Source organism: Triticum urartu, chromosome 6A (genome assembly GCF_056163025.1).
Source record: "Triticum urartu cultivar PI428250 chromosome 6A, HENAU_Tu73, whole genome shotgun sequence".
NCBI classification, from domain to species: Eukaryota; Viridiplantae; Streptophyta; class Magnoliopsida; order Poales; family Poaceae; genus Triticum; species Triticum urartu.
Window position 1 is genome coordinate 3,727,676 of NC_141878.1, and position 23,066 is coordinate 3,750,741.

General features: G+C 42.0%; 1 protein-coding gene across 1 annotated transcript; it reads right to left on the reverse strand.

The window, feature by feature from the left end:
* Nucleotides 1-3,661: 3,661 nt before the first annotated feature.
* Nucleotides 3,662-4,156, reverse strand: LOC147962968 (uncharacterized). The gene is made up of 3 exons (XM_087531275.1): nucleotides 4,047-4,156; nucleotides 3,883-3,958; nucleotides 3,662-3,793 (listed from the first exon to the last, which is right to left on the reverse strand). The coding sequence occupies exons 1-3, from the start codon at nucleotides 4,154-4,156 to the stop codon at nucleotides 3,662-3,664; spliced, it is 318 nt and encodes a 105-aa protein (XP_087387401.1).
* Between the last annotated feature and the right edge of the window lie 18,910 nt (nucleotides 4,157-23,066).

The window sequence follows — 23,066 nt, forward strand, 5'->3', positions numbered from 1 at the left end:
CCATTTCATTGGCGCACTCATCATCTGATTCTGCAGATAAATGTGTAGACGTTGTGTGGACTTGAGGTATAGCCATAGCATCTTCTTGGGTTGGCAGCAAACGGATCTCCTGTAAAGCTTCAGTAATTTTCCTCATTGCAACATGGTGCGCATCAACTGATGCATCACCTTTGGACGATAGGTCCATGCAAGCTTCGAATAACAGGGTACGCCGGTGAGTCCTCGAAGTAGCAGCATCCACGTCGAATCTGCTTTTATTTCCTTCTCGGGCATTGCTCGTCCATCTTTTCTTGATGTATTTGTCTGGAAGAGTCCAGCACCCAATATGCACCATAACCTGAACAAAAATAAAGAATATAATTTGACTCTAATTTCCTTGGGAAAAGAAGACTAGTACTGAAAGGTTACATTGTTCATACCCTGATTATGTGTGAGCATAATATGCCCATGTGTTCAAACAATCTACAAATACATCTGTATTCCTCTTCATCTTCATTTACATGAACTGGAAACTCCAACTTACTCCAGTTTTCCCTCGTATCACAATCCATGTGAACAGTGATGTATGTGCCATCATCTCTGATTTCTTGGACAAAGTAAGATGCACTCATGTATACCTGGTCGCTGAACTTCGCAAACATGGTGTCCGTGTAAACTTTAGCAGCTTTCCTCTCTATTGGCGAACCACATCTCGGTTGCCTTGCATCCTGTGAATATGAGAAGTGGCAAATTAGTGAGGTATGGGTAATGAATCACGTTTAGAAAATGGAAAAGGTATATTTGTATTGTATTATAAATGTACCTTCGAAGTGTCGAACTCAAGTTTGTCCTCAGCCGCAATCCTATCCGCAATAAATTTATCGTATTGTTTAACAAAGTTATGCATGGTTGATGATGGTGAAACGTAGGCTTTGAGCACATGATTCATGCACTCACTGCGTTGCGTTGTCGTCATCTTTGCGAAGAAATAATCTTTGAAGTATGGTGGCGCCCAGCGATCACGTTTATCCCACACATCTTGTAGCCAGGTGTTGCTATGGAGATCATACTCAGCAATAAGTGAGTTCCAAGCACCTTCAAACTCACCTATGGTCCTTGTATGATTAAGAACTCTATGGAACTTGTCTTTGAAATCAGATGTCTTGCTGTAAAGAGTAGGACCTATATGTTCTTTGGCTTTGTAAAAAATGTGCCATTTACACCACCTATGGATTGTGTTAGGGAATACAGCTTTGATGGCAAGTTCCATGGCCCTGTTCTGGTCTGTATTATTTGTAGAAAATAATTAGAATGTTTGAAGAAAAGAAAACAGGAAAGTGCTTTAAGGGTATGTGGAGAGTAAACCTGTGAGAATTCCAACTGGATGCTTATCTTCGACAGCTTTGAGAAAAGTACTAAACAACCACTTGAAGGCATCCTCTGATTCTTCTATAACCAGTGCGCAGCCAAAGATGATAGTCTGGAAGTGATTGTTTACACCCACAAAAGGAGCAAATGGCATACCATATATATTTGTTTGGTAGGTAGTATCAAATGTAACCACGTCACCAAAGTGCTTGTAACTAAGCCTAGACCAAGCATGCGACCAGAAAACATTTTTTATCTTGCCATCCTTTCCAACATCGACAGCATAAAAGAAATCTTTGCTTGATTTTTGCATTTCTACAAATAGCCGTAATGTCTTCTTGATGTCATCTGTATTTTCTTCAATTCGGATTGATTGTTTAACACTTTGAAAATACGTCCTAGTGTAAGGCAGCATCGATGCTCCTCCAGCAATCCCGGCTAAATATCCATACATTTGAGTTGTGGTGCTATTGTTTTCCATCATATCTTTCATAATGCGTCTGGTGCCCTCACCGATTTTGTTATGTGATTTCCAGTTGCGGGTCATACCTGTACTGGTTGTAAGGGGGTGATTGTGTTCTTGCCGGAGTTGTGTGATGATCCACTTATGTTCTTCATGTCTGTGTATGTGCATCATGGCACCGCAACCTCTCTTCACAGATTTTTGAACCCCCTTAGATGGCTTGCCCTGGGAAAGGAAAGACAAGACAATAGGAAAATTGAATGATCCCACAATCATGAATTAATTTAGTTTCAGTAATAAACGATAAGTAGTACATACCTCGCATGAGCATACAAATTCGATGTAAGTAGTGTCACCAGCAACATTTTGGACTTGTTTACGAATTCTTATACCAAACCCTTTTCTCAACGCGTACATGTTATAAAACTGGAAGGCATCCGTGTCTTCATGGAATACCTGGCCTAAAAAAGGATCCATAATCGTTGCATCACAATATTCTGGTGGAATAGTAACCAGCACAGTTCTGGAGTCATCACTAATTGTAGAATATAGAATGAGTCAATACTCAGTACAATATCTAGAACAAAAATGACTAATGTGTGCATTACATAGGGAAGACGGGTATAGTAGTATCAGAAATCACCTGCCACTGGTAGTCCTGCCTTGATTAGAACAATCCAGTGAAAAACATCCATCCGTGACACCAGCGACATCTCCTTCAGAAGGAGTGGCCATTAGGTTGCGCTTCAATCTATGGTGTTTCGTTGTGAAATGGTGTGTCTGGGAAGGAGGGATTCTCCTTTTAAATACCCATACGTGAGATAGGAGACTCCACCAGCCATGATCAGTAACTGATTCGGGTTATTAACTCATAGTTATTGGTGTGATTCATTGCCAAATTACTAGGAATTAGTGATTTGTTGCATTCACTAGTAGTGGTTCAGCGTACAAGGCAGTGCACAAGCACTTGCTCAGCTTCCATATTTACGAAAGATTTTAGATTGCTTCTTAATTGCAAGACACCTAGTTAAAGAATCCTCGCTGATTCCGTATTAAAAATTGATGTGTGCTATGATCGTCTGACTTACATTTTTTATTAAGAATTGAACTGGGTACTAGCACTATAGAAGGTGTGGATATTGGTTATTTGCAACGACGAGAAATGTAGTGAGCATGGCGCTGGTAGGGTTAGTTGAGAATAATAACGTAAAATAGTAGTGAGTATGGCGGTCCGGTTTGCATGGATGCGTCAAACCCACAGCAGAGCAGTTGCTACCCTCTGAGCCCGCCATGATATCTGTGGCGCCATTTAGCTGACCCGTGTCGACGCGCAGTTGGCATTTCCCTAAACCGCAGCACACCATCCGCCGAATTTAATGACTTGTCGGTACGTAAAATTTTAAGTTGATGTCATCGAATATTAAGTATATATCTGAGGTATGATATGCTATGATGGCCAAGTACTAGAGGAGAAAGATTAGTGTATGTATGAAACTGAAGGTAATATTCAGATTTTGTTTTTATTGGAGTATGGGAGACCCAAACGAGTTGAATTGTAAATCCGAAATGGAGGAAATAATTGTAGTCTAATTTGTATGAGGCTTCGTTTAAGAATTATACATGTCGGCGCTAAAAAGTGTGACAACAAGATATGTCCGTGGGAATCTGGACTGACAACATGATACCCAAGGAAACGTATGAACGGATTGACCAATAATTCGGCAGTTGTTCTGGCATAAAATGAAGCAAATAATTGTACTTATTACATATAATGTTCACTACTTTGTCCCAAAATGACAGCTAGTTCGATATACTTATGTAAAATATGAAATAAAGGTAATAAGACCGTCTTCATTTCTTCACGACGACTCCATCCTCGTATTGCCTCACAAGTTGTTTGACGAAATCTGGAAGTGCCGCTACATTATCTCTGATGGTAAGAATGTCCATTAGAATGTTGGCCCTAACATTGTCCATGCAAGTCTGTGTTGAGGATAGGAAGTAAGTAATGCAACACGAGGATGATAGTTTTTCAATGGAAATTATTGTAAGAAAAATTATGGATGGCTTACTGGATTGAGCTCTTTGGCGACTTCTATCCCATTCCAATTCTTCATGAACTCCAAAGTATAAACACCACTCTCAACCCTGCATAATTGGATGTAACTGGTATATAAATAAACAGTTAAATCTTGAACTATCATGAGATGTAAGGTTATCCAGAAGAATTTCTTACTCAAATCGGTGTCTTGGCACAACAGGTTCGTTATAAGCCCATGTAGTTACATCTTCTTTCCAGTCACTGAAGAAGAGGGTCAAGCATTGTTGCATGGCAGAAGCCAACATAGGTACAATCCAAGTATGTCTACTATATTGCTTAATATCTGCGCTAATTTTAGTCTCACTAGAGTCAAGGATGTAAATAACTCTGTGACGCAAGTTGAATGTATAACAAGACCAGTGTTTAATGTCGCATAGGGAAACATGAATCTGCATTGACCATATACCCGGCCGTTAGACAAAGCACATTAATCTAGATTAGCGAAAAAATGTACTTGTATCTGAACAACACTTACAGTTTCACACTTGGAGACGTTGTACTTGAGGTGCGGACCAGTGAACTGTTGTCGAAATAATTCCGCGTTCCAACAATCTCCACCAGCAATTGCATGAACCTGCAAACGTCTTCCGTAAATAAAAGTTTGGGTAATAAATCCAAATTTTACGGAGCACGATAACGAGATAACTAACCCCAAAATCAGGCTCAATAAAGTGGCGCTTTCCATAAGCGTCAGTTTCCCCGTACATTTCGAAATCCAGTTGAATGAGCCTTCTAGTGTAAAGACTCATAGTTGGATATTCAACTCTGTCATTGCCTTCAATGAAATTATGGATGTCTGTCCCCGTTAGTTTGATCGCAGTTGGCTTGACATGAGCTACCCAAGTAGAGCTATATGTAGGGGATAATTAATAAACATTGTGAACTTCATAGGTTACTATACTACCAAAAAATTTATGAAAAGTTTAAATACCTGGATACATCTTCAATCTGATAGTTCTTAATCCAGTTAACTAATACATTCATCACGTCTTCTGGACAGGAATGTACAGCGGCCACGTTGCCAAATGGAGAGTTAATAGAAGACTTGAAGCGCTGACGATGAGGTTTGTCATGGGTAGAAAGACTGAAGTCCAAGTGTTTGGGTTCAGGGTACTCTCGTTTTATGCCACACACATGCTTTAGTTCCCCTTGGCTGTTCTCAACGTACATGTCTTGTAGAATAATGCAGCTAGATGCTGCTATCTCACGTGACATAGAACGTGGTGAGATGGAACGACGGAAGTCCGTAGAATCTGAGAAAAAATGTAGGAAAAGTAATTAAGAAATGTAGATGAGAAAGGAATGAAAATGTATGTAACTAATACCTTTCTTTGGTTCTTGTGCTGGTGTCAGGTCAATGCCGAGATCAAAAGAGGGTGGCTCTATATCGCACAATGAAGGACGTGGGTATGTTTTGTTGAGGTTTAGGCTCGTCTCTTCCTCACCCTTAACCGACCGATTTAAATCGAGTGATCCATTGTAACCTGGTGTACTCATTGATGTAGATGTTCTGGCATGCAAATTATTTGCTGCGGGTATGTTGGGCGTAAATTGCATATGAGCTTGAGCTGAAATGAAATCAGTAACCATTACTTACTAAAATTGCTATTCGTCATCCATGAAAGTTTCGAAAAATACCTGACGGATGCTGCAGCTGAACATGAGAAGGTTGACGAAATACATTGGCGCAGGAATCCATATTTCCATCTGACAAATTGTCCCCTTGCAGGAATGCTTGCTGAACTATCTGTAAACATATATTCACAACGTATTGAATTGCAGACACTATGCTAAACGAGTATAACTAGACAATTATGAAAATACCTTGCTATTATCAGGATTGTTATCTGATGGGACAGAAGCACTTTCAACTCAAAAAGCCGACATCATACCCACATTAGGTCTGTTGTAACAGACATCACTTCTTGGACGTAGCTGCAAGAAAATAATGCATGTAAGGACATAAAAATGAAAATAAAAATGACTAAATAGGTCCTAATTCAATATGATAGACAGACTATAATGTAACAATCAGACTGTTTTCTACCTTCATCATCCCAAACTGGGTTGGCTTGTACTGATTCTTCTCTTTGAGGTCCATACTCATTCTTACTTTTATTGCGTGTTTATCATACGCCATAATTCGTGGGAAGCAATCATGCTTGAGACTCAGCGGACCCAATTCCAAGTTGTCCAAGTAGAATATCTGAATGTAGAATGTAATTATTAATTCAAACTATATGCAAGCTGTTTATGCAAACTTAATTTTGTTAGGTAATGTAAATACCTGCAGAAATATGACACATCCGTTTATATACGTGGCTTTTGTGTCATCACTGAGCTTGTTGGCCAATGCCCGTGCTGCTGCTATAATGTCATTGACGACATACCTCGCCCAGTTCCAGTTAGGGATGTCATCTAAATTCTTGAGCGCCATAAAATATTTAGGACATATATTGTCCAACAAAGTTTGTGGCGCGAGAAATTTTGTCATCAAAAGAAGAATGAAGGCAGTCTTGAAGGCAGCAATTTCCTCATCCGACATTGGTGCTTCATGTTTCTTGCTTAGAATATCAGTGAGTACACTTCTCGTGATTTTTTTAAACTCCGGGACATTCAGTCGGATGCATATTACATTTTTTATGTGACTGACTTCTTCCGTGGAAGGAATTCGCAACTCCTTTCCCGAGAATGGGATACCCAGAACTTTGTGAACATCACCATCAGTGAAGTGCAGAAGAGTTCCATCACCCATTCTAATTGCTATTTCTTCAGTGGATACCCTAGATAGAAGGTTGTGACTAAATTCCCGAGAGTTTGTGATTTCCGGTAGTTTCAAAATGCCGTCAAACTTCATTTCAATGACTAAGCGTTTCTTCTCATCGTTAAAATCTTTCACGATGGACGAAATAGAAATGGGTGTGCATCTAGAAACCGGCGCTACGTATTTAACGGGAAGTGATGTTGACCTAACCGGTGGCTCCATAAAGTCATCATCATGAGCTGTAGTGGCAGCCATCTTGCCACGACCAACACCAACAATTTTCTTTCTTCTAGCAGTAGCACACCTTTGTAACCTGGGCATGGATATACCTACAATTGGAAAAGAAAAATGTAAATTGCGATGGAGAAAAACGACCGCAATCGGCGACCATGGAGGTCACACTGGCTACCATGGCCAAGCTATACGAAGGGAGAGATGATCACCTGGTATGCTCGTGTGAAGATGAACGATGGACCAATGATGATCTGATGCTTGCGGAGAGGACGAACTAAGGAGAGGTGAAATCGGCGGGGAGTAGAAAAAGAATCGGGGAGAGTGGACCACGTATAGGTATGTAAAATGCGTGCTGGATGCTTTGATTTCGTCCAGCTTTAATTCGTCGGCCAAATTATGGCAGTGCATGAGCCTTTTTTTTGGGTAAGCAATCAAATTAGAGCGCAACCTTTATTTTTGGAAACAGTCGAATTAAATATCAACAGAATAAAGCGAGACATTATGACAGGTCCTAAATGATCCGCATGCAATATTTTTGGAAGGTGGAATCGTGTACTTTTTTCAAATCTGTGATCTTTTAACATTTACATACTTTTTCCAAATCCCCGTATTTTGCCAACTTTGTGTAATTTGATCAAATCCAAGTATTTTTCAAAGCCATGAACTGGTTTTGAAATTCGCAAACTCATTTCAAATCCACATGCTTTTCAAAGTCTGCATTTTTTTCAAATCCGTGTTCCTTTTATAATCCATGAACTTTGTTTGAAATTCACGTACTTGTTTCAAGTTGAAATAATTTTTGAAATCCACATATTTTTGCATAAGAGAAGTCAACATCGGCGTACTTTTTTCAAGTTCGCATAAAATTTTCAACATGAACTCTTTCAAAAAAATGTACCCGAATATGAAAAGGTACATCAATTTAAAAAAATTAAATGAACTTAAAAAACTAAATGAACTTTAAAAAAATACGCATATTTGAAAAAGTACATGAACTTGGAAAAAGTACGCAGATTTAATAAAAAGTACACAAATTTAAAAAAGGTTCACGTATTTGAAAAAAGTAACCAAATTTGAAAATATTACGTGGACTTGGAAAAGGTAGGCAAATTTGAGTCGGAACGGTCAAAATCTGGGTGGGACAACACCAAAACCGGTCAAAACTGTGATCAGGGATGAATCTTGTCCGGTTTCAGGAGTTAAGGGTGCAAGTTGTCCGGTTTTGAAGTTGAATGACTAAATCTAGACTCCGCCAAGAATTAAGGGACGAAAAGTATACTTTTCTCGATATAATATGATGTATATCGGCAAGATTTGATCGTTTCAAAAGTTTGTATGACCATAAAAAAGTCAGTTCAATCTTCTAGTGTCTGATGGCTTATATTCACTTTACATTACAGGTCCCCAACGGGCATGTTGCAACGAAGGGAGGCCGGCACCGTTGCAGTTTGGGATAAAATAAAAGTAATGGCCGGCCGCCCTTGATTGTGAAGTCCAGGTTGCCGGCCGTGCGCGTCCGGACTCTCGTTGTCAAATGCTTGTCGTCTTCATCTTCGCCCTGCTCTATGTGATTCCTGTTTTTTTTTCTCAAATACGCACAAGCATGCGTATCATATATTCATAGAAGAAAAGCCAAGACGGTTGATACAACGTCTTTCGGCAATGTGCCACCCCGAGAGGTTAACACCCACAATCACCGTGACAACATCGGCAACTAACACCCTTGCCCAAACTTAAGCCGGTGTATTTAATGTTTTAACGGGTTGGGCAGCTGTAAACCCGATATACCTCGATCGGATGATGAGTTGATCGAACGGTTGATACTCTAGATGCCCAGGCACCTAGGTGCCCCAAACAATTTACCTATATATATATATATATATATATATATATATATATAATAATGTAAGGTGCGTTTTTTCAATTTTTTCATCAGTTCACCGTCGAAATTTATTTGTCTATCCGTGGTGGTACTAATTTTATGTGTGCACGTCTATTTTTTTAGCAATCTAGAATTCTATAGTTGGCCCGCACACGCTGTCGCTCGGCAAAGCCAGCCCACTTATTTGCCTGCCCATGTAGCCGAGAAAACTCTTTTACTCGCCCTGTGCGATAGATAGTCTGCAATCGCACAGGTCGCCCAAGACTGGGCCGGACCGTTTTGTTTGTCCGAGCAAACTTTTTGTATTTTTAATTTATTTCGTAACTCATAATTTTCAAAAAAGTTCAGAACTTGAATTTTTGTAAAATTTCCGATTTCTTTTTTGAGTCACAATATTGTCTTCCCCTTTTAAAAATGTTTCGAACGGTAATTTGTTTTCTCGTTCCGATTTTTTTTCATATCCATAAATATTAAAAAAAATGTTACGGTTTTAAAAACATGTATTTAAAAAATATTCGATTGTAGAAATATATTCTTGTTTTAGTAAAATGTTCACATATTTAAAATAATGTCTGCGTATGTCTATTTATTTTTCGTAACATATTTTTCAAATTTATTTTTACATCCGAGGTGCTACTAAATTTTTGTGCATATAGTCTATTTTTTAGCACTCCAGAATTTTATACATGGCGTGCACAGGCTGTGCCCAGCAAAGCCTTTCCCATGTAGCCGCGAAAAGCCTTTTTTTCACCTTTGCGGTAGATAGTCGGCCATCGCACATTCGGCCGAAGACTGGGCCGGCTCGTTTTAGTTTTCCGTTCAAATTTATTTGTATTTTTACTTTATTTCACAATTCAAAATTTTCAAAAAAATCAGAACTTGAATTTTTGTAAATTTCCGGATTTTTTAGTTACAATATCATCTCCCCCTTTTGAAAAATGTTTGGAACATTAATTTATTTTCTTGTTCTGTTTTTTTTTTCAAATTTATAAATATTCAAAAAAGTTGAGCTTTGAACAACATCTATTTTAAAAAATATTCTATTTTTGAAATATATTATTGCTTTACTAAAATGTTGACAGGTTCAAAATAATGTCTGCGTTTGAAAACATATTTCATAAATTTGTTTGAATGTTCAAAACAAGTTCCGTTTTCAAAAGTCGGTCACAAATAATAAAATGTTTGGGTTTTGATAAAAGTTTAATGTCTTCAGAAAATTATGTTGTTTCAAATTTTGGTCATGTTTTTTGCAAGATGTACGGAATATTATAAAATTTGTTGGTAATTAAAAAAATATGTTTTCAAGAATATTCGGGTATTCATATTTTAAAAAAGTGAAAAAATATTTGAAATCTGACGTTGCACTTTGATTTTTGAAATATATTGTTGTTTTAGTAAAATGTTCACAGATTCAGAATAATGTCTGCGTTGGAGAACATATTTGATAAATTTGTTTTGAATGTTCAAAACATGTTCCGTTTCCAAAAGTCGGTCACAAATAATAAAATGTTCAGGTTTTAATAAAAGGTTCATGTCTTTGGAAAATGATGTTGTTTCAAATTTTGGTCTTGTTTTTTGCAAAATGTATGGAATACTATAAACATTGTTCGTAATTTTAAAAAACCACATTTCCAAGAATATTTGGTAATTCAAATTTTTAAAAAGGTCAAAAAATGTTTTAAATCTGACGTTGCACTGTCTTCTTAATTATTCGCGCCGGCCATTGCTTACCAGTAGGCGTTTATTGCCGTGGCTAGTGGCACACGATCGAATAAGGTCATGTGTTCGATCGTTCAACACGTGGATTTTTGGATTATTACTCGTGCCTTGCAAACACAGCTTATTTCGGTGCCAGCCAGTGGGCTGGCCCAGACAAGAACTGTTATGAGTCTCACGCGCTATTTGACACAACAAGCATCATATAGTAGCTCCTACGCAGCTGCCCTAAGAAAAGAAAAACATATATGTATAGATTTTGTTCCATCCATTCCGTATGTAGTTCCCTATTTTTATTGGATATTCCCCGGATGGGCCAAACTGGACCTACCATGTATTTCTTTTTTCTGTCGCGCAGATGAGCAGCAAAAACCAAAGTACGCAAGGGGAATGGACTATGAAAAAAAAGGTATCAGTTGGGTGGTCGCCGCCACGCTGACCAGCCCCACCACTATCAAGATCTGGCGCTCCAAAGATGACCCGTGAGAAGACCGCAGCTCCTCGCTCTGTCGCCCATCACTGTGGAGACCGTTTTTTAGAACACACAAATTATCTCTCCTGCTTCTTGCAAAAAGAGTATCTCCCCGTTGCAACGCACGGGCATATGTGCTAGTATATATATGATCGGTTCTACAAGAAATTCTATTTTTATATATGCATAACATGTACAATATGTAGTATGTTAAAATACCAGCAAACGAAAAAGAATTAAATGGAAAAGACAGAATTAAAGGAAAAACAAATCAAGAATCCAAAACCCCCCAAACATTTTAGTACCGGTTGGTGTTACCAACCGGTACTAAAGGGCTCCCCGCCCCCGGCGCTGGCTCGTGCCACGTGGTGGCCCTTTAGCAACGGTTCGTGCAGAACCGGTTCTAAAGGGGAGGACCTTTAGTTCCCACCCTTTAGTGCCGGTTGCAGAACCGGCACTAAAGGCCCTTACGAACCGGTGCTGTAGTCCGGTTCTGCACTAGTGATGTTTCTTATGTTGCCCGGATGCAAGGTTACATAATAAGCAATATCACTATATTGCATATCTTGGAAGTCAAATCATGCGACTGATTTGTTCACCAGGTCTCTACCAACTTCTATGTTTGAGAAATGTGTTCATGGAATTGGTATATGACGACTTTGGAATATGCAAGAGTCAGGGGGAGTATCTTCCTGAATTGTTCCTATTAAAAGCATCATATTATACTCTTTTTCCCTTCATGAGTTTACTTTATAGGTTCTCATAAAGGTTTTTAATGAGGTAATATCAACACAAGACCATATGTCATATTTTTGTTTTCCCCACCGGGTTTTTAAAAAAAGTATATACGACATATTTATTGTCCTTTAATTCTATGGGTTTTTCTCATATTGAGTTAAACAGACAATAATCATTATATGTTGCGGCATTTTCTCCTTATTTTTCCTACTGGGTTTGAAGGAGTTTTGGCAACATATCAAACACCTCTATCCTCATTTTTTCCCACAGGATTTTGGAGGAAACTTTATCAAGATGATGTCTGCTCACAAGATCAAGCATTAATTAGGGGGTGTTAGAATAAATTAACCATGTGTTAATTATGGGATTAATACCTGCTTGTACTAACCGCAGGCAGTTGTAAAACTGCCGTGTCGGTTCCTGCCGAACAGGCACCTCCTCTAAACAGACACCTTTTCCAATGGTGTCCTTTCGCTTGTATAAATAGCAGATGCCATCTCGTAAAGAAGATAGTTGATTCATTTTCCTCTCAACAGTTTGGAATCCGTGTTTCCGGTAAAAGTTCAATAGAACTAATTAAGAACATATAAAAAAATAGCATATAGGATCACCACGAGGCAAACCCGAAACGTCACAACGAGATCTGTTCCAAGTAGAATCAATAATCATGCCCGCGCCCCTTACATAGTTGTTCATGCATGTATCACATAGGAGAACTGCTTGTACATCTCTTCATTCATATATACGCGCCCCTTACATAGTTGTTCCAAAGGATTTCAACCATTCGGTTGTATACTGCTCAATTTCATCAGAGTTTCAATCCTTTTCCACTTTTGATTTAGATTCTTTTTTCATCTCATAATTCCAGTTGGGATGTTTTTTAGATTCCGAGAACATGAACACAAGAAACTCAATTTAATTATTATTTCTGGTAAAACCAACAGTGTAATTAATTTTTTTGACCCCCTGACCGTAGAACAATAGTTCTACGGTATATTTTCAATTAAAATAAATATTTACAAGTACAAGTACAAGTATCAAGTGTTGGGGAACGTTGCAGAAAACAAAAATTTTCCTACGGTTTCACCAAGATCCATCTAGGAGTTCATCTAGCAACGAGTGATTAGATGCATCTACGTACCTTGTAGATTGCGAGCGGAAGCGTTCAAAGAACGGGGATGATGTAGTCGAACACGACGTGATTCAAATCACCGATGATCTTAGCACCGAACGGACGGTGCCTCCGCGTTCAACACACGTACAGAACGGATGACGTCTCCTCCTTTCTTGATCCAGCAAGGAGGGAAGAGAGGTTGATGAAGATCCAGCAACACGACGGCGTGGTGGTGGATGCAGGGCGTCACAGTAGCAGGGTTTCGCCTATACTGCGAGAGAGAGACGTAACGGGGAGAGAGGATGCACCAAAGGCTGAGGTATGAAATCCCTCCTCTCCCCCACTATATATAGGAGGGCCAAGGGGGGGTGGTGCGCAGCCTAGAAGATCCAATCTCCTAGGTGCGGCGGCCAGGGGAGGGTTTCCCTCCCCCCCAAGGCACCTCGGGGTGCCTTCCACCACTTGGACTCCTCCGTGGTGGAAACCCTAGGCGCATGGGCCTAGTAGGGCTGGTGCCCTTGGCCCATGTAGGCCAAGGCGCACCCCTACAGCCCATGTGGCCCCCCGGGACAGGTGGCCCCACCCGGTGGGCCCACGGGACCCCTCCGGTGGTCCCGGTACAATACCGATAACCCCGAAACTTGTCCCGATGGCCGAAACAGCACTTCCTATATATAATTCTTTACCTCCGGACCATTCCGGAACTCCTCGTGACGTCCGGGATCTCATCCGGGACTCCGAACAACATTCGGATTACTGCATATACATATCTTCATAACCCTAGCGTCACCGAACCTTAAGTGTGTAGACCCTACGGGTTCGGGAGACAAGCAGACATGACCGAGACGACTCTCCGGTTAATAACCAACAGCGGGATCTGGATACCCATGATGGCTCCCACATGCTCCACGATGATCTCATCGGATGAACCACGATGTCGAGGATTAATCAACCCCGTATACAATTCCCTTTGTCAATCGGTATGTTACTTGCCCGAGACTCGATCATCGGTATCCCAATACCTTGTTCAATCTCGTTACCGGCAAGTCACTTTACTCGTACCGTAATGCATGATCCCGTGACCAACCACTTGGTCACCTTGAGCTCATAATGATGATGCATTACCGAGTGGGCCCAGTGATACCTCTCCGTTATATGGAGTGACAAATCCCAGTCTCGATCCGTGTCAACCCAACAGACACTTTCGGAGATACCTGTAATGCACCTTTATAGTCACCCAGTTACGTTGTGACGTTTGATACACCCAAAGCACTCCTACGGTATCCGGGAGTTACACGATCTCATGGTCAAAGGAAAAGATACTTGACATTGGAAAAGCTCTAGCAAGCGAACTACACGATCTTTGTGCCATGCTTAGGATTGGGTCTTGTCCATCACATCATTCTCCTAATGATGTGATCCCGTTATCAATGACATCCAATGTCCATAGCCAGGAAACCATGACTATCTGTTGATCAACGAGCTAGTCAACTAGAGGCTTACTAGGGACATATTATGGTCTATGTATTCACACGTGTATTACGATTTCCGGATAATACAGTTATAGCATGAATAAAGACAATTATCATGAACAAAGAAATATAATAATAATGCTTTTATTATTGCCTCTAGGGCATATTTCCAACAGTCTCCCACTTGCACTAGAGTCAATAATCTAGTTACATTGAGATGAATCGAACACCCATGGAATTCTGGTGTTGATCATGTTTTGCCCTAGGGAGAGGTTTAGTCAACGGATCTGCTATATTCAGGTCCGTATGTACTTTACAAATCTCTATGTCTCCATCTTGAACATTTTCACGAATGGAGTTGAAGCGACGCTTGATGTGCCTTGTCTTCTTGTGAAACCTGGGCTCCTTGGCAAGTGCAATAGCTCCAGTGTTGTCACAAAAGAGTTTGATTGGCCCCGACGCATTGGGTATGACTCCTAGGTCGGTGATGAACTCCTTCACCCATATAGCTTCATGTGCTGCCTCCGAGGCTGTCATGTACTCCGCTTCACATGTAGATCCCGCCACGACGCTCTGTTTGCAGCTGCACCAGCTCACTGCTCCACCATTCAACATATACACGTATCCGGTTTGTGACTTAGAGTCATCTAGATCTGTGTCGAAGCTAGCGTCGACGTAACCCTTTACGACGAGCTCTTCGTCACCTCCATAAACGAGAAACATGTCCTTTGTCCTTTTCAGGTACTTCAGGATATTCTTGACCGCTGTCCAGTGTTCCTTGCCGGGATTACTTTGGTACCTTCCTACCAAACTTACGGCAAGGTTTACATCAGGTCTGGTACACAGCATGGCATACATAATAGAACCTATGGCTGAGGCATAGGGGATGACACTCATCTCTTCTATCTCTTCTGCCGTGGTCGGACATTGAGCTGAGCTCAATTTCATACCTTGCAAAACAGGCAAGAACCCTTTCTTGGACTGATCCATTTTGAACTTCTTCAAAATCTTATCAAGGTATGTGCTTTGTGAAAGACCTATGAGGCGTCTTGATCTATCTCTATAGATCTTGATGCCTAATATATAAGCAGCTTCTCCAAGGTCCTTCATTGAAAAACTCTTATTCAAGTAGGCCTTGATGCTGTCCAAGAGTTCTATATCATTTCCCATCAAAAGTATGTCATCTACATATAGTATGAGAAATGCTACAGAGCTCCCACTCACTTTCTTGTAAACGCAGGCTTCTCCATAAGTCTGCGTAAACCCAAACGCTTTGATCATCTCATCAAAGCGAATGTTCCAACTCCGAGATGCTTGCACCAGCCCATAAATCGAGCGTTGGAGCTTGCACACCTTGTCAGCATTCTTAGGATCGACAAAACCTTCCGGCTGCATCATATACAACTCTTCCTTAAGGAAACCATTAAGGAATGCCGTTTTGACGTCCATTTGCCATATCTCATAATCGTAGAATGCGGCAATTGCTAACATGATTCGGACGGACTTTAGCTTCGCTACCGGTGAGAAAGTCTCATCGTAGTCAATTCCTTGAACTTGTCGATAACCCTTAGCGACAAGCCGAGCTTTATAGATGGTCACATTACCATCCGCGTCTGTCTTCTTCTTGAAGATCCATTTATTTTCTATGGCTCGCCGTTCAACGGGCAAGTCAGTCAAAGTCCATACTTCGTTTTCATACATGGATCCTATCTCGGATTTCATGGCTTCTAGCCATTTGTCGGAATCCGGGCCCGCCATCGCTTCTTCATAGTTCGTAGGTTCACTGTTGTCTAACAACATGATTTCCAAGACAGGGTTGCCGTACCACTCTGGTGCGGAACGTGTCCTTGTGGACCTTCGAATTTCAGTAGGAGCTTGATCAGAAGTATCTTGATCATCATTAATAACTTCCTCTCTAGTCGGTGCAGGCACCTCAGGAACATTTTCTTGAGTTGCGCCATTTACCGGTTCAAGAGGCAATACTTCATCAAGTTCTACTTTCCTCCCACTTACTTCTTTCGAGAGAAACTCTTTCTCTAGAAAGGACCCATTCTTGGCAACAAAGATCTTGCCTTCGGATCTGAGGTAGAAGGTATACCCATAAGTTTCTTTAGGGTATCCTATGAAGACGCATTTTTCCGACTTGGGTTCGAGCTTTTCAGGTTGAAGTTTCCTGACATAAGCATCGCATCCCCAAACTTTTAGAAACGACAGCTTAGGTTTCTTCCCAAACCATAATTCATACGGTGTGGTCTCAACGGATTTCGACGGAGCCCTATTTAAAGTGAATGCGGCAGTCTCTAAAGCATAGCCCCAAAAAGATAGCGGTAAATCGGCAAGAGACATCATAGATCGCACCATATCTAATAGAGTGCGATTACGACGTTCGGACACACCGTTACGCTGAGGTGTTCCAGGCGGCGTGAGTTGTGAAACTATTCCACATTTTCTTAAGTGTGTGCCAAATTCGTGACTCAAGTATTCTCCTCCACGATCTGATCGTAGAAACTTGATTTTTCTGTCACGTTGATTCTCAACCTCACTCTGAAATTCTTTGAACTTTTCAAAGGTTTCAGATTTGTGTTTCATTAAGTAGACATACCCATATCTACTCAAGTCATCAGTTAGGGTGAGAACATAACGATAGCCACCGCGAGCCTCAACACTCATTGGACCGCGCACATCAGTATGTATGATTTCCAATAAGTTGGTTGCTCGCTCCATTGTTCCTGAGAACGGAGTCTTGGTCATTTTACCCATGAGGCATGGTTCGCACGTGTCAAATGATTCATAATCAAGAGACTCTAAAAGTCCATCTGCATGGAGCTTCTTCATGCGTTTGACACCTATGTGACCAAGGCGGCAGTGCCACAAGTATGTGGGACTATCATTATCAACTTTACATCTTTTGGTATTCACACTATGAATATGTGTAGTAATACGCTCGAGATTCATTAAGAATAAACCATTGACTATCGGAGCATGACCATAAAACATATCTCTCATATAAATAGAACAACCATTATTCTCGGATTTAAATGAGTAGCCATCTCGTATTAAACGAGATCCTGATACAATGTTCATGCTCAGACATGGCACTAAATAACAATTATTGAGGTTTATAATTAATCCCGTAGGTAAATGTAGAGGTAGCGTGCCGACAGCGATCACATCGACCTTGGAACCATTCCCGACGTGCATCGTCACCTCGTCCCTTTCCAGTTTCCGTTTATTCCGCAGCTCCTATGGTGAGTTACAAATATGAGCAACGGCACCGGTATCAAATACCTAGGAGTTACTACGAGTACTGGTAAGGTACACATCAATTACATGTATATCAAATATACCATTGGTGTTGCCGGCCTTCTTATCCGCTAAGTATTTGGGGCAGTTCCGCTTCCAGTGACCCTTCCCTTTGCAATAAAAGCACTCTGTCTCAGGCTTGGGTCCATTCTTTGACTTCTTCCCGACAGCTTGCTTGCCGGGCGAAGCAACTTCCTTGCCGTCCTTCTTGAAGTTCTTTTTACCCTTGCCCCTTTTGAACTTAGTGGTTTTATTCATCATCAACACTTGATGTTCCTTCTTGACTTCTACCTCTGCTGATTTCAGCATAGAAAATACTTCAGGAATGGTCTTTACCATCCCCTGCATATTGAAGTTCATCACAAAGCTCTTGTAGCTTGGTGGAAGCGACTGGAGGATTCTGTCAATGACCGCGTCATCCGGGAGATTAACTCCCAGCTGAGTCAAGCGGTTATGTAACCCAGACATAGTGAGTATGTGCTCACTGACAGAACTATTTTCCTCCATCTTACAGCTGAAGAACTTATCGGAGACTTCATATCTCTCGATCCGGGCATGAGCTTGAAAAACCATTTTTAGCTCTTCGAACATCTCATATGCTCCATGTCTCTCAAAACGCTTTTGGAGCCCCGGTTCTAAGCTGTAAAGCATGCCGCACTGAATGAGGGAGTAGTCATCAGTACGTGTCTGCCAAGCGTTCATAGCGTCTTGGTTCTGTGGGACGGGTGGATCACCTAGCGGTGCTTGTAGGACATAATCTTTCTTGGCAGCTATGAGGATGATCCTCAGGTTCCGGACCCAGTTTGTATAGTTGCTGCCATCGTCTTTCAGCTTGGTTTTCTCTAGGAACGCGTTGAAATTGAATACAACGTTGGCCATTTGATCTACAGGACATATTATAAAGATTTTAGACTAAGTTCATGATAATTAAGTTCATCTAATCAAATTATTAATGAACTCCCACTCAGATTAGACATCCCTCTAGTCATCTAAGTGTTACACGATCCAAGTCGACTAAGCCGTGTCCGATTAACACGTGAGACGGACTAGTCATCGTCGGTGAACATCTCCATGTTGATCGTATCTTCCATACGACTCGTGTTCGACCTTTCGGTCTCTGTGTTCCGAGGCCATGTCTTCACATGCTAGGCTCGTCAAGTTAACCCTAAGTGTTTTTGCATGTGTAAAACTTCTTACACCCGTTGTATCTGAACGAAAGGATCTATCACACCCGATTAACACGTGGTGCTTCGAAGCGACGAACTGTAGCAACGGTGCACAGTTAGGGGAGAACACTTCTTGAAATTGTTGTAAGGGATCATCTTATTTACTACCGTCGTTTTAAGTAAACAAGATGCAAAACATGATAAACATCATATGCAATCAAATAATAATAGTGACATGATATGGCCAATATCACATAGCTCCTTTGATCTCCATCTTGGGGCTCCATGATCATCCTGTCACCGTCATACTCATCGACATGTAAGTCGTGATTCCTATTACAAGAACATGATCAATCTCATACATCACATATATCATTCATCACATCCTTTTGGCCATATCACATCACATAGCATACCCTGCAAAAACAAGTTAGACGTCCTCTAATTGTTGTTTGCATGTTTTACGTGGCTGCTATGGGTTTCTAGCAAGAACGTTTCTTACCTACGCAAAGACCACAACGTGATAAGCCAATTGCTATTTACCCTTCATAAGGACCCTTTTCATCGAATCCGATCCGACTAAAGTAGGAGAGACAGACACCCGCTGGCCACCTTATGCAACTAGTGCATGTCAGTCGGTGGAACCTGTCTCACGTAAGAATACGTGTAAGGTCGGTCCGGGCCGCTTCATCCCACGATGCCGCCGAATCAAGATAAGACTAGTAACGGCAAGCATATTGAACAAAATCAACGCCCACAACTACTTTGTGTTCTACTCGTGCAAGAGAACTACGCATAGACCTAGCTCATGATGCCACTGTTGGGGAACGTTGCAGAAAACAAAAATTTTCCTACGGTTTCACCAAGATCCATCTAGGAGTTCATCTAGAAACGAGTGATTAGATGCATCTACGTACCTTGTAGATCGCGAGCGGAAGCGTTCAAAGAACGGGGATGATGTAGTCGAACACGACGTGATTCAAATCACCGATGATCTTAGCACCGAACGGGCGGTGCCTCCGCGTTCAACACACGTACAGAACGGATGACGTCTCCTCCTTTCTTGATCCAGCAAGGGGGGAAGAGAGGTTGATGAAGATCCAGCAACACGACGGCGTGGTGGTGGATGCAGGGCGTCACAGTAGCAGGGTTTCGCCTATACTGCGAGAGAGAGACGTAACGGGGAGAGAGGAAGCACCAAAGGCTGAGGTATGAAATCCCTCCTCTCCCCACTATATATAGGAGGGCCAAGGGGGGTGGTGCGCAGCCTAGGAGATCCAATCTCCTAGGTGCGGTGGCCAGGGGAGGGTTTCCCTCCCCCCCAAGGCACCTCGGGGTGCCTTCCACCACTTGGACTCCTCCGTGGTGGAAACCCTAGGCGCATGGGCCTAGTAGGGCTGGTGCCCTTGGCCCATGTAGGCCAAGGCGCACCCCTACAGCCCATGTGGCCCCCCGGGACAGGTGGCCCCACCCGGTGGGCCCACGGGACCCCTCCGGTGGTCCCGGTACAATACCGATAACCCCGAAACTTGTCCCGATGGCCGAAACAGCACTTCCTATATATAATTCTTTACCTCCGGACCATTCCGGAACTCCTCGTGACGTCCGGGATCTCATCCGGGACTCCGAACAACATTCGGATTACTGCATATACATATCTTCATAACCCTAGCGTCACCGAACCTTAAGTGTGTAGACCCTACGGGTTCGGGAGACAAGCAGACATGACCGAGACGACTCTCCGGTCAATAACCAACAGCAGGATCTGGATACCCATGATGGCTCCCACATGCTCCACGATGATCTCATCGGATGAACCACGATGTCGAGGATTAATCAACCCCGTATACAATTCCCTTTGTCAATCGGTATGTTACTTGCCCGAGACTCGATCGTCGGTATCCCAATACCTTGTTCAATCTCGTTACCGGCAAGTCACTTTACTCGTACCGTAATGCATGATCCCGTGACCAACCACTTGGTCACCTTGAGCTCATAATGATGATGCATTACCGAGTGGGCCCAGTGATACCTCTCCATTATATGGAGTGACAAATCCCAGTCTCGATCCGTGTCAACCCAACAGACACTTTCGGAGATACCTGTAATGCACCTTTATAGTCACCCAGTTACGTTGTGACGTTTGATACACCCAAAGCACTCCTACGGTATCCGGGAGTTACACGATCTCATGGTCAAAGGAAAAGATACTTGACATTGGAAAAGCTCTAGCAAACGAACTACACGATCTTTGTGCCATGCGTAGGATTGGGTCTTGTCCATCACATCATTCTCCTAATGATGTGATCCCGTTATCAATGACATCCAATGTCCATAGCCAGGAAACCATGACTATCTGTTGATCAACGAGCTAGTCAACTAGAGGCTTACTAGGGACATATTATGGTCTATGTATTCACACGTGTATTACGATTTCCGGATAATACAGTTATAGCATGAATAAAGACAATTATCATGAACAAAGAAATATAATAATAATGCTTTTATTATTGCCTCTAGGGCATATTTCCAACATCAAGGCCTCAGCCAATTCCAGCGGGTAACAGTGTAATTAATTGTAAATTTAATTAGTGATTCAGACTGAGTTTGCATTTTGTCCATCTAGGTGCAATAGCGGGTGTTCTTCTTCTGGTGATTATATCGTTTCTTGTTATTCTTCACAAGGAGAAAAAGAAGGCGAAAGAATTTTACAGAAAGAACGGTGGCCCTACATTAGAGAAGGCAAATGTGATTAAACTTTTCAGAAAGGATGAGCTCAAGCCAATTTTGGTGAAGAGCAAATTAATTGGAAAAAGTTGCTTTGGTGAAGTTTACAAGGGCATTCTTGACAATAAACTAGTTGCAGTAAAGAAGCCGATTAATGGTTCTGTGCTAGAGAGTGACCAATTTGCAAATGAAGTAATCATCCAATCTCAAGTCATCCACAAGAACATTGTTAGACTCATTGGTTGTTGCCTTGAAGTCGATCCCCCATGCTGGTCTATGAGTTTATCTCGCAAGGTAGCCTCCATGACATTCTTCACAACAGCAATAACAAGGTGGCTCTCAACTTGGATGCACGTCTAAGTATTGCTCCACATTCAGTCGATGGTCTAGCTTATATGCACTCAAAAACAAATACTATAATTCTACACGGCGATGTCAAACCAGCTAATATACTTTTGGATGATAACTTCATACCCAAGATTTCAGACTTCGGCATATCTAGGCTGATTGCATGTGACAAGGAACACACTGCATCAATCATTGGCGACATGAATTATATGGATGCGGTGTATCTACAAGAAGGCTTACTCACTGAAAAAAGTGATGTCTGTTAGAATAAGTTGTATTGAGATAGGAAAGTTGTTTTAAGTTGTAATCTTTCTCTATCTCTTCTTCTGTTCTGACTCTCCTATCGATCTCTCTCTGTACGATCTACGATCGATCTGTTCTTCTTGTAAGCCACGACATCTACTCAATATATACAAGTGCGGCCCGAGAAAAGGGTTTAATGCTTCCATCATAATTTTATATGGTCATCAGAGCCTCTTCCTCCTCTAGATTGAATCTCATCTAGCTCCAGGGAAAGCCATGACCGGAACCACATCATCCGCCCTCGCCAGCACCATGAGTGCGCTCACCACCGATTCATCAGCCTCCCTCTTCGCCCCATCATCAAGCACCACCCACGCCATGTCCATTGGACCACCACCTCAAGAGAAGCTAACCAGGAGCAATTTTCTCCTGTGGAAGGCCATCGTGTTGCCTCAAATCGAAGGCGCTCAGATGCAGCACTTCCTCGAGCTGACGAGCCAAGCGCCGCCGGCCACTCTCACCGTCACCAAGGACGGGAAGGAGGAACAAGTCGTCAACATGGCGCGAGTCCTCTGGTTCGCACAGCAGCAGCAGCTTCAAGGGTACTTGATGGGATCCTTCTCCCGCGAGATCCTTGCCCAAGTCATCACGCTTCAGACGCCGCACGAGGTATGGGCTGCCATCCATGCCACCTTCGCAGCTCAAAGTCAGGCGCAGTCGATCAATACTAGAATCGCTTTGCACAATCTTCAGAAGGGGAATTTGAGTATGGCGGACTACCTTGCAAAAGTCAAATCTCTCACCGATGAGATTGCATGTGCTGGTGGAACACTTCTCACTGATGGCGAGATCACATCGCATATTCTTGCTGGACTCGATCTCGACTACAATCCGGTTGTCTCTGTACTTGCCGCCCATGTGGAGCCTGTCACCGTGGCTGAACTCTACAGCAAGCTTCTTTCGTTCGATGCCCGGA

What these genes read in the sequence shown, in the direction of transcription:
- LOC147962968 (XM_087531275.1), bottom strand. Translation starts at nt 4,156, where the DNA reads ATGTTGGCTTCTGCCATGCAACAATGCTTGACCCTCTTCTTCAGTGAC. An exon ending in GTGCCAAGACACCGATTTGA is followed by an intron (nt 3,959 to 4,046) that starts GTAAGAAATTCT and finishes CCAATTATGCAG; the next exon opens with GGTTGAGAGTGGTGTTTATA. An exon ending in TCGCCAAAGAGCTCAATCCA is followed by an intron (nt 3,794 to 3,882) that starts GTAAGCCATCCA and finishes TCCTCAACACAG; the next exon opens with ACTTGCATGGACAATGTTAG.